The sequence below is a fragment of the Anabrus simplex genome, chromosome 1 (assembly GCF_040414725.1).
Source record: "Anabrus simplex isolate iqAnaSimp1 chromosome 1, ASM4041472v1, whole genome shotgun sequence".
Lineage (NCBI taxonomy): Eukaryota > Metazoa > Arthropoda > Insecta > Orthoptera > Tettigoniidae > Anabrus > Anabrus simplex.
In genome coordinates, this window is record NC_090265.1 from 827,513,877 (window position 1) to 827,533,068 (window position 19,192).

Below are 19,192 nucleotides of genomic sequence, written 5' to 3' on the forward strand. Positions count from 1 at the left end.
GACTTTTAATCCTTTTTGCACAGTTTCCCATGTCACAGATTGCTGATCCAAGGTAATGACATAGTGACAAAAAACAAGGAGCAAGAAATGAATTCATATGGAAGGAATGAAGCAAGTTCTATTGCAAGCTGCTTTAAGTCGCACCGACACAGATAGGTCTTATGGCAACGATGGGAGAGGAAATGGCTAGGAGTGGAAAGGAAGCGACCGTGGCCTTAATTGAGGTACAGCCCCAGCATTTGCCTGGTATGAAAATGGGAAACCACGGAAAACCATCTTCAGGGCTGCCAACAGTGGGGTTCGAACCCACTATCTCCCGAATACTGGATGCACTTAAGCGACTGCAGCTATCGAGCTCGGTAAGGAATGAAGCAAAGGTGGAGAAGTTTATAGATATAAAAATAATAAAATGCAATGCACCAAGACTGTTTGGACATATTAAATGGACAGACGAAGAAGAAATGCCAAAAACTATGAACTACAAATGAACAGAAAGAGATGCTAAAGAAGACCCAGATTAAAATGACACTCTTGTCTAAAAACAGTAAATGGCATCAGAACCTGCAATGGAATCCAGTGGATGAGAGAGTAAAATATAAAAGAACCTGATCTAGGCGCATTTTGATAAAGCGGTAGCGATGATATATATAACTGTGAGTATTATTATTAGCCCGGTGCAGCCCTTGTAAGGCACGCCTTTCCAATGAGGGTGTCCGTGTCTTCTGTGTACTGGAAACAGCTTGTTTCTGTGGCCGTGTGTAGTGTTGCGAGCAAGTTACACAGATGTTGAAAAAAGAACAGAGAGACCCTGAGCCAAAGAAATTAAATTTTCACAATTAAAATCCCACGACCTGCCTGGGTATTGAATTGGGACCTCAGGGTCTGAAGGCAAGATGCTAACCAGTCAGCCACAGAACCAGATCAATGACTATGACGACACATGATGGGAACAAGGAAGGTTTAAAAAAGATTACTTTCTCGAGCATATCCCAGATATGAGGGCTGTAACTAAAGTAGTGGCAATATTGACAGAACGCAATATTTAATGAACTAACAAGTACAATTGCATTACATTCCTTCAATGTAGTCACCAGCAAAGTCTATTACCATTTGCCAAATGACTGGAAACTGTTGAGGACTGTTGGCAAGGCATTCTCTGTTGACTCGTTGGCTGAACGGTCAGCGTACTGGCCTTCGGTTCAGAGGGTCCCGGGTTCGATTCCCGGCCGGGTCGGGGATTTTAATCTTAATTGGTTAATTCCAATGGCACGGGGGCTGGATGTGTGTGTTGTCTTCATCATTTCATCCTCATCACGACGCGCAGGTCGCCAATGGGCGTCAAATAGAAAGACCTGCACCTGGCGAGCCAAACCCGTCCTGGGATATCCCGGCACTAAAATCCATATGACATTTCATTTCATTACAGCCACGGAGCACCCTACTGCACAGAGTAAGGATGCAACGTCAAGAAATCTGTGGCCTTGGAAGGGTTCCTTCAATTTCAAAAACAGGTCGAAGTCACAAGAACTCTTAACTGGTGAGTACGGAAGGTGTTCCCAACAGCTCATACCGACCCGCACGAAAAGTCTTAACCCATTCTGCAACCGTCCTATACGGTAATGCAATCTTGCCAGAGGCTTCATGTAATCCTTGATAACATTCTGATGTATTTTTGCCATGGGCATCTTCTATTTTATTCCATGAATGCTGATCACCTTTTGGAAACATGCTTTAGAGTGGTGAAATCTACACTCTTCACTTCAACGCCACACAGCTACAATACTGCCACCTGGATGCCCGTCAAATGCACACTACACATCGACAACAGCGCCACCTGACCACTCCCATACCCGATCCCCTGCGAGTGTTTGACTACGTTGCCACTACTTTAATATCAGCCTTCAATATTTCTTGGATAACTGGAGCAACCCAGGCTTGTTTCAGCTTAAGCCAGGGTTCAAGAATGGATGCCCTCCCTGACAACGTGATTTTTTACATGCGAGCAAAGCAAGCAGCTAAACTGATGCGCTAATCACCCCTTCAACAGGGCAGAGTGAATTCAACTTAATTCAAAAAAGCAAGCAGGCAAGCTTTTAGTTTTACACGACTATTAATGTCATGATTGTAGGCATGAGACCTCCATCTTTACATGGAATCCAAACAACAGGAACGTGACTTTTCATTTAAAAAATTTCATGTGTATTGGCCAAGATCAGAAATGTGGCTGCCTTCATCAGAAATCCAACAACTATGCACTCAGCTATCATGCCTTCTCTTTTTGTCTTCTATTGCCAACTTCTAACATGTTTTGCCTTTTCCTGCATTACTAGAACAGAAGAGATTAATTTTGCTAACTAGGAAGGTGAATGGAGGAGGTAGATTATGGAGAATAACAGAGTTGGCCATGGAAGGTAAGAGGTGTGGAGGGAGACCAATGTGACAAGAGACTCAGTTCTTTATGATTTTACGATAAGACGTGCGGAAATAAATGAGGCCACAGAGCTAGTAGGACAACAGAGAATTGTGAAGATGCACAGTTAATTCAGAGGCTTGCAGACTGAACGGTGAAAGGCGTAACAGTCTAAAATGAAGATCTATGTATGTCTAAGGAAGACACAGGAATCTAAACTCTACTTTCCAAGCATTTGACAGAACAATAACTAAGGCCAGAATTTTGATGACCAATGAATGATCAAGAAATGGCCTACAAATAAGGCATTTATAACCTAAAACACTTTTTTTAAATGTACAGCAATTTAAAAAAAAAACTTTTAAAATGAAGTTGTTCTAAATTTACTTAACAGAAAAAAGTTCTGAACCTTTTATTATTTAGACTAGTAACTGGCATACCTATAACTGAATTCAAGTATAAACTTAGAAGACTGACTGTACACTATCATTTAATTCTACATCCATTTTATCTAAATGAGAACACAGAAACTATAACATGTTAATCAGAAAGTAGTTTCTAGCAATCAGACATAGTAGTTACCGTTTCAATTTCAAAACTGAATGTTTTGGTTTTTGGCATAACGCACTCTATAAAATTAGTAGATCACCTTTTATATTGTGAACTAGACTGACACAGAGTTTGATAAAGTTGACCATCTCAGACCATTGGGGAGTAATGTTACAAACACACAACACAAAAGTTTGGAATGCAGTCAGGCATGTAATCCTCTGGCCTGAACTAACCAATATAGCTATCTGAATATGTATAGAAAAAATATATAAAAAACAAAGATTATAATCGCCAAGTTTGTACAGCAAATATGAAATATCAATGACAATGAAAGAAAGAACAAAATTATAGCATTAATGGGAATTGCTGGTCAAAATTACACTAAAATGCACCCAAAATGAAAAATGAACAAGGATGCTCTTAAACAACAAAAATGCAAAACGAAGTCCTAACAAATAGGTCTTAAAATACTCAATTTATCATAAAACATGTAAATACAAAAGCAGCTATGTTTGTGTGTTACCAGAAAAAACATGAAATTTCATCAAAATCCTAGCCATATCAATAATCTTAACCTAATCAGCACACACAATTCATTCCACCTCTTTCCTAGTGCAATTCCACGAGAAAATTGTAGTCTCAATTATACTTCTCTCAATAAAAGAATTTTAAAAATACTTAAAATTGATTTAATAATCCAACAAATATTGCAGAAATTAATATTCATTAACATTTTTCTGAAATCATTCTTACCACTTAGTCTTGATTCAAAGCATATTCTGAAACAGCTAAGCATGATTTCACAAATACTTTCGTTGGTTAACATAGCTCCTTCTGGTGAAAGCATCAATGTCCGCAGCACCTGGCAAGAAAAAGATAGTCACTTTCTATACCTTGAGTATTCAAATAGGACTGACATGAAGTTAAACTCTATGAAACTGACTTATACAATGAAAGGAGGTAATCAACACAATTGAGAAGATAAAACAGGTTAGATTACACAAGGATTGTTACGTGGAAATATAACTAAAATTTCCTGCCCTCTTAAGAGTCCTAATAAAATTCTTTATGTAAGACTCAAATCAGTTTGCAATACTGCTCATGAATTCCAACTGTGTAGAAAGTAGCCAAGAAAGTGTTTCCTTACAACTCAGGTGTTGAGCATAAACTGATTAAGACAGAACACACAAAATATGCAAGGTGAATCTGGGGACAGGAATATCCTTCATCTTGTAACACATATTGGGCAACTTACAAAAACATGTTAATTTAAACAAACCACAGACAAAACAGCCGACATACCTGCAATATCTTCATGAGAACAACTCCATCGCTTGCCTGATCAGTGCCCACAAACCTAGCATGTGTTACTGCATCAGCAATATTCTCCACTGTGGCAGCAACAGATTTTCCAGAGCGATCTGGAAGCAAATATAATATGCACTATTGTCCAAAGTTTAAAATTATCACCATGATCAAACTCGCAGCAGTACTTTTACATGCTGATAAATCTACCAACACTGCATTGGCATATTTGAACACCTTCAAATAACACCTAACTGTGCTAAGATCAAACCTGCCCCAACTTAGGCTCAGAAAGCCAGCATTCTATTAAATGCTCCGAGTTTCTACCTTACAACCCATCAATTCCCCAAGTACACATTATTCTAAATATTTTAATAATGCATACATTCAAGATGATTTCTTGTACTCTTAAAATTATAAGCTATCCTTTACACAGTAAAAACACTCACCAATTAATCCGTATGATAAAAATTTGTTCACTGAAGATAATGCCAGACTAGTGACAGGTCCAGTAGTCTCCTCTGAACGGATTACTTCAAGAAAGGGTCCTAGATGAAAATAAATTGAAAATGAGTGAAAAGTAATCAAAAGAAAAAAGGGGCTGCTTTTAATAAAATTTCCACTTACCAAGGAATGTATTTGGGTCTAATTCAAACAGGTCATCAATCTGATTCAATGTGTCCTTGAGATGGGTAAAGCTTCGCATCAAGGCATCTTGGTCTTCATCCTAAAAACAAATAATTTATATAGAACGTTCTGAGAAATTCTATTTCATCTACAACAAGGAGTGTCAAAGAAAGAGGTACAAAAATTGAGCAGTGTTAAGTATTTAATACCAGTAGGGTTTAAGAACACATGGAATATGGGCTGTTACATAGACTTATTTTGGTTTTCAAAAGAATGGGACAAATTCTGTAAACACACAACGGATGGATAAAACTTTACCAATAGTATAATTTTTATTAATCCACGTATGTGTACAGTGCGCTCACTCCAATCTCGAATAGAATCGAAGATATGATGTTTTGTTTTCTGTGATTATTTGCTAAAATCATGGTTGTAGGTGTGTGAAGAGCATTATGTCCAGCAGGTCATGATTAACACGATTTTCACCACTCTAAAGTGTATTGTATGGGTGCGCAAAGAGAGTTATTTGTTATCTCCGTCTCTATAGGAGTTAATGTACTGTTTGCAATGAGTTTAAGAAATACACTAGTGTAAACTGCATTAACTCCTTAGCCAATAAATGAAGCATTATTACTAAAAGTGTTAATAATATAAACATCATAACACTCATGGTGCATCCAACAACGCAAAATGCTATTCCCGCCACGGTGACAAATGAGGAAACCATTCATAGTCAAAGAAATGCAAGAAAATGAGTTCCTTGACTATGCCTCATTTTTAATATCCTCTGCAACATTGATGGGTTAATAAAAATTGTGACCAGCTCAAATGGAATGATGTCAAGTGACAACATTACAAGAAAGATAAATTGGGCATTCATTTCTACAAGACCACCCTGTATGAGGGGGCATTACAAGAAGTGTTAGTTTTCTAGGGAGGGGAAGAACGAGGACTCTTATACCACCGAAAGGCATACAATGCAGCTTTACCAACCTCTCTGCCAAAGAAGGATTTGTTGTATTTACTGAAGTCTGTGTCACATGTTTTTCATCCCTTCTATCGGGTGCTTACTACACATGCAACTGTCCAAGAAATGTATCTGGATACAATTTCAGAAGATGAGTAAACCACAGCTTTATGATTAACTGAAGTAACCATACACCAGAGCACAACAAATCTCAGGTACCAGGTCGCCATGACACCTGTTTTTTCTTTTGCTAGTTGCTTTACGTTGCACCGACGCAGATAGGTCTTATGGCGACGATGGGATAGGAAAGGCCTAGGAGTGGGAAGGAAGTGGCCGTGGCCTTAATTACGGTGCAGCCTCAGCATTTGCCTGGTGTGAAAATGGGAAGCCATGGAAATCCATCTTCAGGGCTGCCGACAGTGGGGTTCGAACCCACTATCTCCCAGATGCAAGCTTACAGCTGCGCACCCCTAACCACACAGCCAATTCGCTCAGTGGCGACCTCTTTTTCGAGCTGAGTATAACCTCCCACTTTTATATAATTAATTCCAGGTTTGCTGTCACTGAACTATTGCAAAGAGCATGTAATAATACACAACCCCTTGACAGACCATACGATTTATCAAACTCGGTTGATCAAGAGAATGTTCTTGGTAAATAAGGGTGATTTCTGCTTATTACCATTTTAAATAATAAACAAGGCTGCATAATATAAGCAATAGAAGAAAAATTAATGTTAACTTACGAACATTTGGGTGTGGAGAAAAACTCTCATAAAGGAAGTATTACTGACAGAGAAAGAACTCAATTACTTCTTGTGTAAATAACACAAATAATATCCTGCGATGCTCCTTTACTATATAAAAATAGAATCTCTTTTGCTATTAAATTGATTATTTTAACAGAGCTGTTATTGTAAAATGAAATAGAACGTACTCTACTCCAAGGTATGTGCATCAATACAAAAGTCACAATAAGGATGTCTTGTAAAGTATGGGTTCTTCCTTATAACATATTTTTTTGGATAGGTAGATAATGTTTAACCTTTAAGTTATTAACCCTTTAACATGTCAGATTAAAATATACAAAGGAACTGCACAATTTGGTGTTGTTAACGACAATATTTACATTTTACAATTTACAATTTTCTTAGAACAGTATCAAAATATAAGTATGCAACAATTGGCTAGTATCATAAATTTGTATACGTAGAGGCATGTCTTATTTAGTTCAGTGTCCTGCTGTCTTAACATTTTGTGGTAATAAGTTGTGTGTAAAACTATAAAATCCTAATACATATGGCTATTACTACCAAGTTTTAATTTTCAGAAGGCTAGGCACCAGTATATTAACGATGCGAATACCAGAACAATTACCTGGCTCCTACATTTGAGTGCTGGCTCTTAAATTTAAAAACATTTGTCATGGTCTGTCATACACTACTGTAAAATAAGACAGCTCCATAAAAAAAATATAAAAAACTTGATGATATTGGCTTAAAATGAACCAAGTATGCCATTACTGAAACATTTTTTCTCCTAAGATGTTATCAATGCCATTCAATCATTTCCAGTTTCTTTACAAGTAACTTCAGCTGGTTTTTTTTTCTAGAACTAAAAGAGTAAAGATGAGTAATTTTTATAATAAAACCAAAATGTATTTTCTAATGTACTTTTAAGAACTTAAGAATTAGTTATTGTTTTATTTTACCATCAAGTTTAAAATGTTAATTTCTATAGGGCCTAAATATAATTCTATTACTATTCTACAGGGTCTTTTTTTGGCTCGCTCCGTATGTCGGGAGAACATGGACGGAAGGCGATAGCGCGGCTGGGTGACTCATTTGCCGAGATATATATTGCTTCATGACCGGATAAGATGATCTAATGCAGTATGGTAGCGATAACCATTGCTTCACAGCAATAGTTTAGTTTAACATCCATGGTATTGTTAGCATGTTCAATGTGTTCGCTTTAAAATAGCGTAGTTTCTGTAGGAATATTAAAGTAATCGTGTGTTTAACGAGTGATGTATACAGTAGAACAGCGTGTATTCATTGTGTTGTTCTACGTGAAGCAATCTTCTCATACAGAGTCCTGCTTTTGACTCATTTGCAAATTTCCTGGCATCCTCCCTCCCCACAGGAGTATAGTACGTAAATTAGTAAAGAAGTTCCGCACCACCGGGTCCATTCTTAATAAGAAATCATGCAGGAGATGAACCATCTTAACAGAGGAAAAGCTTGATGAAACAGGAGCTCTCTCGGAAAGAACTCCAACAAAATTCCTATCGCGTCTCACCGTACACGGTACAAAGCAACAAAACTGTTAAAAGCAAAACTGTACAAACCCACCCCTGCCCAATATTTAAGAGGACCTGACAGTTTCGCTCGGATTCAGAATTGTAACTGATTGCTTCAGTCAGTTCACGATGGGTATGTCGACCCAGAATTTTTATTTTATAGTGATGAAGCATGGCTACACTTAAGTGGCTATGTAAATAGTCAAAACAATTGCTACTGGTGTGCAGAAAATCCCCACCAGTTGCATGTCCATCCACTTTATGATGTAAAGATAGAAGTTTGGTGTGCAATAAGTGCCCGCAGAATTACAGAGCCTATATTTTTCCGTGAAACAATAAATGATGATTGATATAAATATAGACCTCATTCTCACGCCATTCTTTCAAGAGCTGATGGAAGAAGAAAGGAGTAATGGTTACTTCATGCAAGATAATGCGACGGCACACACTGCTAATCGGTCTATGGAGGTAAATCCCTGTGATTATTACCTGTGGGGGATGCTGAAGGGAAAAGTTTATGTGAACAATCCTCACACAAGAGAAGAACTACAAGAGAACATTACACAAGTTATTTCGAACATCACACAGGCTGAGATTCACCGAGTGTCTGCAAACCTATTTACGAGGTGTCAGGCGCGTTTGACAGCTGAGGGACAACATTTTGTTTTGTTTGCTATTTGCTTTACTTTGCACCGACACAGATAGGTCTTATGGCGATGATGGGATAGGGAAGGCCTAGGAGTGGGAAAGAAGCGGCCGTGGCCTTAAGTAAGGTACAGCCCTAGCATTTGCCTGGTGTGAAAATAGAAAACCACGGAAAACCATCTTCAGGGCTGCCGACAGTGGGATTCGAACCCACTATCTCCTGGATGCAAGCTCACAGCTGCGCGACTAACCACACAGCCAACTCGCCCGGTACAACATTTTGAACATCAAATATAATGCCAGGTAGGTTTTAGACTAATAGTTTCACTAGAAATGGATTTCTATAAGTGTGAATTGCCGTGAGTAGCGGGGACAAAAAGTGCGCATCATATGGGCTAGTGACGGAGTGTCATCGCGCCAGCCATGCCATACTCTGAGTGGTGCTGCGCAACAAGTTAAAAAAGACCCTGTATAATTGTTTTATAATAAGTCATAGAAAGAAAATACATAAAAATAAACATTGGCGAAATTAGTATAATACTGCTTAAGTTTATAACAGTACACACACCTATACATGAAAACTTGGGTGTGCAAATTGTGTTCAGTCCACTTACCCACTGCCTGTTAAATTTAAAAATATTTAAATATTTTAGATCAGGGCCTCTCAAACGCTCAAAATCTCACGCGTGCATATCGAGGGGCAGAGACTCCGTGCTGTGCATCGTTCCGACTCGACTCAACTCGGCATGACTCTGATGGTGTAGTGCGCTGAGAGCGACGAAGCGTTCGGTGATAGACGGGTTGTTTTATCAGTGAAATAGATAAGCGCAAGACAACATAATAATGGAGCAACTTGTTTCAAAGAAAGCGAAGACTTCCGAAAGTCCATTTCAATCGAACTGGGAACTTTCGTATTTCTTTGTCAGTCGTGACGATAAAGCCAAATGCTTAATCCGTGGGACAATAACTATGTGATAAGTTAATCAAAAAGATCTGTTTTCCAATACAAAGGCTTTGCTCAAATTCTACGAGAATTTTTCGAAGGAAGATTTTCCTAAGCTGCATCGAGAAGCAGCTAAGATTATTTCTATGTTTGCTTCCACATGCATATGTGAAAGGTATTTTTTCCTGCTTTGACTTGTACGAAAACTAGATTGCGTGCAAGTAGGCCTATTTCTGATTGTAATTTAAAGAAGGCTCTCAAATTGCTGACAGCCGGTCCCTTGTTGCAGGCATAACTGGTATCATTGCAAAGATAAAGGAAAAGAGGAGCTAGAGAAGATAAATTGTCTGCTCAAACCAATTTGAATGAAGAGTGTTTTAACACCGGTAACGTTGTCCCATACAACAGTATCACCGCTCACTGCACATAAACATTTCGCAGTGAGGGGAGGATCAGCAGGGAAGGTGGAGAAGGTGAAGACAGGCCAAACGGGTTAGACAGGTGTAGGGGAAGTGGAGTGGGAGTTTGCACTCTGGTCAACCTAGTGAAGTCGTCTCCTGCACTTTGCGCCCGTGCACTGCACGGTGCATGCACCCTGAGAGGCCCTGTTTTAGATGAAGACCAACATCCAAATATTTTAATATAAGCTTAATATTTCTGGAACAAACACTACAAAAGCACCAAAAGAGAAGTATATAATATAATATAATATAATATAATATAATATAATATAACATAATATAATATAATATAATATAATATAATACTCCCATCTTCCAGTTTTGGATCATCTGAAATTGCAGAGGGAGTAGTCATTTATTGTAATCCAAAATGTTTGGCATCAGTCCATAGACTGGTTTGAAGCAAATCTCCATGCCACCCTATCCTGTGCTAAACTTTTCATTTCTATGTAACTATTACATCCTACATCTGCTCTAGTTTGCTTGTCATATTCATACCTTGGTCTACTCCTACTGTTCTTACCCACTACACTTCTCTCAAAAACCAACTGAACAAGTCCTGGTGTCTTAAAATGTGATGATGATGATGATTGTTGTTTAAAGGGGCCTAACATCGAAGGTCATCAGACCCTAATGAAACGAGATGGACATTATATGATATGGAAAATTTTAAAATGTATCCACTGATTGGAGTTAAAAACAATGGTGATGAAAAATGGTTATGAGATTAAAACAATCAGTGGATCTAATTCACAATGCCTTATTTCTAATAAAATAATAGAAAATACAGGTGACAAAGTAATAAGGCATTGCCTGTAATACAGATATATATATAATTCAAGTTAGAAGTTAAAATAACACATTAAAATACACAACACAAACTAAAATGAAGCCAATGGGATAAAAGCGCACTGAACACAAATACACTAGGACAAGGGACATCATTACACACGATAAAAAAGACCACTAACCCTCGTAAAACGGATGACGAGGTCCGCGGACTGCCCGTCATAGCGCAGGATAAGGGAGATTGTACGCGGGTGTTTTAGACTACGGTGCAGACCGACCAGGTCCCGAAGGGAAGTCCTCCATACCTTCGTTGTACCGTTTATCGCTCTCAGCTTATTTGGAAGAGGAGTGACCTGCCACTCCATCTCCCAATGGGACATAACCGGATGTCTCAGCTGAGAGCGAATATCACTTGCTGGAACCTTGTAAGGCAACGGGGGCAGTGTTACTGCCTCCTTGGCAGCCTTATCTGTTAACTGTTTCCCTCTACACCCATGTGGCTTGGGAGCCACAGAAACGTGATTCTGGTGCCAGCATCCGAACACCCGGCCAGCAGGTCCTGGATCCGCTGCACCAGAGGGTGCCAAGGGAAACAGGTATCAATAGACTGAAGCGCGCTCAAGGAGCCAGTACACACAAGAAAGTGTTGGCACTCATCAGACAGTGCATACCGCAGAGCTTCACAGGTAGCATAGAGCTCTGCTGTGTACACACTACAGGTTTCCGGGAGAGCAAAAGGAAACCTATCAGCATCGACAACGAACGCACAGCCCACTTTAGTGTCTGTTCTCGAGCCATCTGTGTAAACGACAACTGAACCTGGATACCGGACAACAACAGACAGAATGAGCCTCTGATAAATTGAAGGTTCCGTGTTTTCTTTCAGGCCAGTGTGCAGATCCAGGATTATTTCAGGACGTCGTACTACCTACGGAGGTACCCCCACTTGGTTGTCTGACAAGGCAAGGAATCAAAAGTACGTGAAACAATCTGTGACTGCTATCCAAGTGTATTCCAACTGGCCGCGTTGCTCGAGGACAAGCAGAATACAGCTGACGGTGTCCATTGTTGAATACGCAAGGATAGCTTGGGTGAAGTGGCATCTGCTGCAAATTTGCACCATACAACAGAAGGAGCTGCTGGCACCTCAGGTTTAAAGGTGGCACACCAGATTCAGTGAGCAGGCTAGCTATGGGGCTTATTCGAAAAGCTCCCGTCGCCAACCTAACCCCGCTGTGATGGATACTGTTCATTCTTGCAAGAACGCTTGGTCTTGCTGAACCATATGCTGCACTGCTGTACTCTAACTTGGATAAAATGTGTGCCCTATAGAAGCGTAGGAGCACCGTGCGGTCAGCTCCCCAATTAGTGCTGCTAAGAAACTTGAAGAGATTAAGCCTCTTGGCGCATTGCACTTTTAGCTGCCGAACGTGTGGCTCCCATGATAATGTACTATCAAAAATGAGCCCAAGAGATCGGTAAGTGTCAACTACAGGAATAGTGACATTTCCTAAACAAAGCTCGGGCTCTGGGTGAAGAGTACGTTGACGACAACAGTAGACAACAGAGGTCTTTGTGGTAGAAAACTGAAAGCCATGTTCGAAGGCCCACTTCTCCACTCTCCTAATAGCTTGCTGTAATTGTCGCTCGGCGACTGCCATATTATGCGAGCTATAGTGCAGAGCAAAATCATCCACATATAGCGACGGTATTACTGCTGAACCAGCAGCAGCAACAATACCGTTTATGGCAATCGCAAACAGAGTGACAATAAGAACCGATCCCTGTGGGACTCCATTTTCCTGAACGTGGTATTGCGAATATGTCCTCCCTACTCGGACACGGAATACAGGGAGGGACAAAAAATTTGCAATAAATACCGGCAAGTTACCTCGGAATCTCCACTGATGCAGGACTGAAAGGATACCATATCGCCATGTGGTGTCATAGGCCTTTTCTAAGTCAAAGAAAACAGCTACCAAATGCTGCTTGCAGAGAAACACATCCTGGATAGAGCTCTCCAGGTGTTCCAAATGGTCAGTGATCGAGCGAGCGGCTCAAAAACCACACTGGTACTCAGACAATAGTCCTTGTTTCTCCAGACACCACACAAGTCGGCGATTTACCATCCTCTCAAATAGCTTACACAGGCAGTTTGTAAGACAAATCGGTCTGTAACTTCTTGCATACTTAGGTTTGAGGTCAGAAATTACTATGCCCTCTCGCCAGTGAGACAGAAACTTACCCTCTATCCAGATTCGGTTGAACACGCGAAAGAGATATAAGAGACTATCCTCACTAAGGTGTTTCAACATCTGATTATGGACACTGTCTGGCCCAGGAGAAGTGTCCTTGCAAAGCGCCAAGGCGCTGCGGAGTTCCCACTCCATAAAGGGCACGTTATAGTCCTTGGAAACATGAGTGGCAAAACTAAGGTGATAACGTTCTGCCTCCCGCTTCAAAGCGATGATATCACGATGGTGATTCCCGGAGACAGACACATCCGCGAAATGACTTGCGAGATGGTTAGCAATCGAGAGAGGTTCAGTGACGAGACTGCCTGCAATGGAAATTCCCAGTACAGAAGATGGTCCTTGGATATCCAAAATATGTCAAAGTTTAGTCCACACTTGAGATGATGGAGTATGTGACGTCATAAACGACACATACCGCTCCCACAAAGCTTTCTTACTTTGGCGAATAAGAACTCGCGCCTTATCGCGGAGTTTCTTAAATGTTACCAAGTTGGCCACAGTAGGGTGCCTACGATAACGTTTATGGGTTTGACGGCGTTCTTTGATAGCTGCTGCAATTTCTTCGTTCCACCAAGGAACGAGTTTTCGGCGAGGAGGCCCTGAGAAGGAGGGAATGGACTCCTCAGCAGCAGCAAGGATAACTTGTGTTTTGCGAGTTATTTCGCTGTCTACGGTCCACGTGGTATCGGCGTTAAAGACAGCTAGGGATGTGAACTTGGGCCGATCGGCATGTTTAAGAATCCATGAAGAAGGAGCCTCGACAGATTTTTGTTGTAATAAAGTAAGAATAATGGGAAAATGGTCACTGTCACAAAGATCGTCGTGTGTATTCCACCGAAACAGCGGAACCAACCTTCGGCTGCATAGACTTAAGTCTATGCGAGAGCATGTGCCGTAACGTACACTGAAATGAGTTGGTTTGCCTGTGTTCAAAATACATAAATCCAGCTCTGTTGCTAATGTTTCCAACTCCCTTCCCCTGGGTCAAGGCGCAGCAGAGCCCCATATGGGGTGATGGGCATTAGAATCTGCCAATAAGAGGAAGGGACAAGGAAGCTGATCTATAAGAACAATGACATCATTTATGCTAAGGGGCTGGCCGGGTGGAAAATAAGCATAATAAACTGTTGCTATGAAAGGCAGCAGAACGCGAACTGCTACAGCCTCCAGTGGAGTTCTTAGTGGAATCTCTTCACTGTAGGTATCAGAACAGACAAAAATGCCAACGCCACCAGAAGCCCGGTGAGCACAATGTCGTTCTGTCGAGTACAGTAAAAAATTTCTCAAGACCGTATGATGACCTGGTCTAAAATTTGTTTCCTGAATACAGACTATACTCGCCGAATACTCGCTAATGAGCAGGCGCAGCTTAGCAAGATGCCTATCATAACTGTTACGGGGTTACCCGTGGATCGGCAGAGGTGAAAGAAGGTGCCGGGATGAATGGGTCTAACTACAAAGTTAATTTAAAATTTCAACAAAGGTTATATTTTCTTTAAAAAAAACCAACAAAATCTTAACATCTTTTCACTTAGAGAAGACTTCAGAATTTAAACACTCTTGGGCTACAAGCCCCTAGTTTTACAATTTTGAGCTCCTCGCTCAACTTTATAAAAGATTACAATTTTACACAAAGGGCAGAAATCCCCTAATACATAGAGCACTTGCTCCCAAATATCAAGCCTCCCAGAGGCATTCATACCATACTTGAAAAGAGCTGACGTGCTCTCAGTGTTCCCAGTCTACTCAAGGCAACACAATGTGAAAATGTAATAATCACTGGCTTTACAAGGCACTATTTACAAATAGCAATCTTATTACACAGAGGTACCTAGTACCCAACCTACGGGGCCTTAGTGAAAAAGAACAGGTTCAATAAACAGCCCGAGGACAACAGGAATGGAGTTGGAGATTGAGCTCCACAAAAAAAAAAAATATATATATAAAGACCTATAGGGCACTTGGCCAACGAAAACAGGGGCTAATCCCAATCTACTGAAGTAGTGCAAATGGAGATAACTTTAATACATAGCAGAAACAAATGCGGTACCTCAAACCAAGATGAAGGGGAGCTCGAGAGGGTATTTCACCCTCTATCCCCGAATTACAGTTAAAGATTTATGAAATTTTACATGAGCCGAACAGACAATTACATTTTAAGGAAGTCGGTTACATAATAAGTTTTGAACCTTTCCCTCGGGTTAAACTGCGGAGCAAGCAAAAGTGCAGATGTTAAGTGGCCATACCTTGTTGAAGAACTGCTGCCGGATGAAAGAGGCGCCTCCCACCCCCTGCTTCACACACACTTAGTTAGATATTGATCAAAATGGCCAGGAGACGTGAAAATCCGCAGTTTATAAACCCTCGGGGAAAGTTCGAGACCTTTCATGAATAATCAAGCCACAACCTCTGAATTTTATTGGACCATTCAAAATTTAAATTCAAAGTCGAAGAAGAAATCCCGGATTGGTTGGAAATTAATTACAAAAATTAGTGATTGGCTGGATTCAAAACTGGCAGAAAGAAAAGATAAATATTGCCAACCCAAAAATAAATGAACATCAATTAGTAAAAGAAAAACAACTTATGAATACAAAACTTCTTCAAAAATAGTTCTTTCACTTCGCACCAGGGTGCATGATCATAGTTTTCTAGCAGTGACATCTATGAGAGAATGTTCAAACTTCTTGATGAATGGAAAACAAAAACAAGCAGAAATTCACACAGTTCACAATAACTAATTTTAGTGGTGCCATCTTCAGACAAAAGTTATAAGTTGGTCCAGTTTCAAGTTCAAGGTTTCTCCTGTAGAGGATTTCTTTAAGGCGTCAGATTTAAATGTGCGGCGTAGAGGTGTACCTCCCGGTACAGTTCCATTGTAACAGTGCCATAGTATGGGTGTGGACTTCTGGTGATTAGGTTAGAAGCAGCGTAATGCTACCTAACCTACCCTCACATCCCCATCCGAAGATGGAGACAAATGCTCCATGCCTTGAATTTCTTCGACGTAGTCCAGGGGTGGGGTTTCTTCCTACGAGGAGGAAAACCCGCTGGTGCAGAATCAGACCCTCCAGGTGGAGGGCGTGAGGCCCCATTTGTAGGAGATGTGGAAGAACGCCTAGAAAGGGTGCCCTTCTTCCCGTCCCAGCCCCACCGGCTTTCGCTGACCTCGTGAGAGAAGGAGACGTTATCTTCTTCCCCTTCTATGCTGGCGTAGGTTTCTTAGCCGGCACAGACTTACTGGTGGTCAAAGGCCGAGATGGACCCGCCTTCGAGCTCGTTCTCTTTGCAGCATTGCTCACAGGAGCAATTGCCGCCTTGGGCGCAGCGATCTTCTGGAAAGGTGTTCCAGTTGAAAATGAGGAACCTGGGAGAGACTGTGCTATCATGCTGAAGTCTAGTGTCGCGGCCGGTGCAATCAGAGAATTAAACTTACGGCGCGCTTCCTGGTAGGAAAAACCATCCAGGGTCTTGACCTCCTGGATCTTCTTCTCACTCAGATAGGTCGGACAGTTCCGATCTCGAGGAGAATGAAGACCGGAGCAGTTAGTGCACTTGTAGGAGTTGTGCACTCCTCCGCACCATGAGCTACTTTTCCACATGTACCACACACAGATTGATTCGAACAACGAGATACCATGTGTCCGAATCTCTGGCATTGATAGCATCGCATAGGAGGCGGGATGTATAGCTTCACATCGCAACGACAGGTCGTTTACCTTGACTTTCTCTGGCAACACTGACAATTTGAAGGAGACTATGAACGCATCCATGGCAACGTCTTCACCGTTGACTTTGCGTGTGATACGCCGGACATGGGTCACACCATGGTGCTTCATGTCTTCCATCAATTCATCGTCAGTGTTCAGAATGAGATCACGGTGGAAAATAACTCCATGAACCATATTCAAGGTTTTGTGCTCTTCCACTTTGACAGGGATGTCACCTAAGTGGTCGCACTTAAGCGACCGATCTGCTTGGAGCGCAGTGTTCGTCTTGAGAAGCAAACCACCATAGCACATCTTTTTCAGATCCTCAAGTTCACAGTATACACCTTCGATGTGACGACTGAAAAGAATCGTTTTAACCAGCTTGAAATCGTGCCCATCGGTTCTGGTAGCAACCAGGAACTTAGGGAAGCTGGAACCCAGACTAATACGCTGCGCTTGTTCCCAAGGGGTTGCCAACCTTAGTGAATCAAAAGTTAAAGACTTGGGTAGTGAACTACCTGAGGAGGCATGCAGAAATCATCCTCCCCGAATGCCACCCACTCCGATCAGGGGTCTCTGTAGCCGAACCAAGCAGCCAAGGCAATACCAACGTGGTCATAGCCGGTACTGCCCGGGGTCCGATGTTAGACAAGCCTAAGTGGTGGTGGTGGTGGTGGTGGTTTTTGTTTTAAGAGGAAGTACAACGAGGTAATCATCCTCTCTGAACAAATAAGAGGAAAAGAATTTTAAAATAAAAAACTAAATTATTTATTCAACAAAGGAATTTGGAAACGCAGTACAAAATAAACAAAAAACAATTATAGAATTAGGCCCAAAGGATTGGTAACGTATCAAAAGGGAACGTACGTTCCCTGAGTAACAGTACACTTGTAATTTATATACCTTTGATAAGTCCACTGTCGTACATAAAGCGGATGACGAGATCAGCAGTAGTCGCATCATCGGCTAGTATGCGTTTGAGTGTTTCCTGCAGGCCGAGGTTCCATCTTAGGCCAGACAGATCGGCGCACTCTGTGAGGATGTGGGCCACGGTGAAGTCGGCACCACAAGAACACACTGGAGGGTCTTCCCTCTTTAGGAGATAAGAGTGCGTGGATCGTAAATGACCTATCCTCAGCCTGCATAGTACTATGGCCTCTCTCCGTGAAGGTCGGAAAGAGGACCGCCACACGGTAGTTGTCTTCTTAATTGCTCTCAGCTTGTTGGGAGTTCGGATATCTAGCCACTCCGATTCCCAGCTCGACGTAGCTGAGAACAAATATCCTTAGCAGGTACACTGACTGGTCTTGGAGGTAAAAGTACAGCTTCCTTTGCAGCTTCATCCGCAAGTTCGTTTCCCGCAATCCCAGCGTGGCTTGGAAGCCACGCGAAAGTGATTCTGGTGCCAGCACCCCATAACCTGGCTAGAAGGTCATGTATCTGCTGTATCAGTGGGTGTTGCGAGAAACAGGTTTCAATAGACTGCAGAGATCTTAACGAATCGGTACACATAAGAAAGTGGCTTCTTTCGTCACGCAGTGCAAACTGCAGAGCCTCTAAGATGGCGTAAAGCTTTGCAGTATACACGCTACATACTTTAGGGAGCGAGATCTTTGTGCTCATATCATCAATGACGAAAGAGCAGCCAACATTATCTCCGATTTTAGACCCATCCGTGAAGATAAGTCTCGCAGCCGGATATTGGTGAACAAAGTCCTGGAAATACCTCCGATGAACGGAGGAATCCGTGTTCACCTTGGGTCCACGGAGCAGATCCCGACGTACATCCGGTCGCGGAACCAACCACGGAGGCACCTCGCTAAGAGCTCGTTCAAGACAATGACCGATATCAATATTTTGATCTGATTTTTGATATGCTCTATTGGTGGAAAAATATCTAATTCCCTCCATGGGAATTTAGAATTTCCATTTGAAATTGCTAGGCGGGCATTAATTCCATTGTGGAGTTTTATCTCCCGTATGCAGTTATCAGACTGTGCCTCATAAAAGGCTTCTGATAAGTTCACCTGCATACACACCAGCATCAGTGGGTAGGGTCTGACACATCCCACTCTGATGAGTCTAGTGTCAGACCTAAGACAAAATGCTGGTTAATAGAGCAACGCCTGAAAAGCCATACATCTAATTTTTGATCTGATCAATATTCAACTCATGACACAAGCTATCAATCCGAAACCCAACCAGCCGTGTGGCATTCGACAGGTCT

The 19,192-nt window shown here is 41.5% G+C and overlaps 1 protein-coding gene across 1 annotated transcript in view; it reads right to left on the bottom strand.

Moving 5' to 3' along the window:
* Positions 1-19,192, bottom strand: part of garz (Sec7 domain-containing protein garz) — a 332,880-nt gene that overhangs the window by 302,941 nt on the left and 10,747 nt on the right. The window contains exons 2-5 of the mRNA XM_067136362.2: positions 4,895-4,994; positions 4,717-4,815; positions 4,265-4,383; positions 3,716-3,824 (exon numbers count right to left, since the gene is read on the bottom strand). Of these exons, the coding sequence (XP_066992463.2) occupies positions 3,716-3,824; positions 4,265-4,383; positions 4,717-4,815; positions 4,895-4,994 (427 nt within the window). The remainder of the gene's footprint in view (positions 1-3,715; positions 3,825-4,264; positions 4,384-4,716; positions 4,816-4,894; positions 4,995-19,192) is intronic.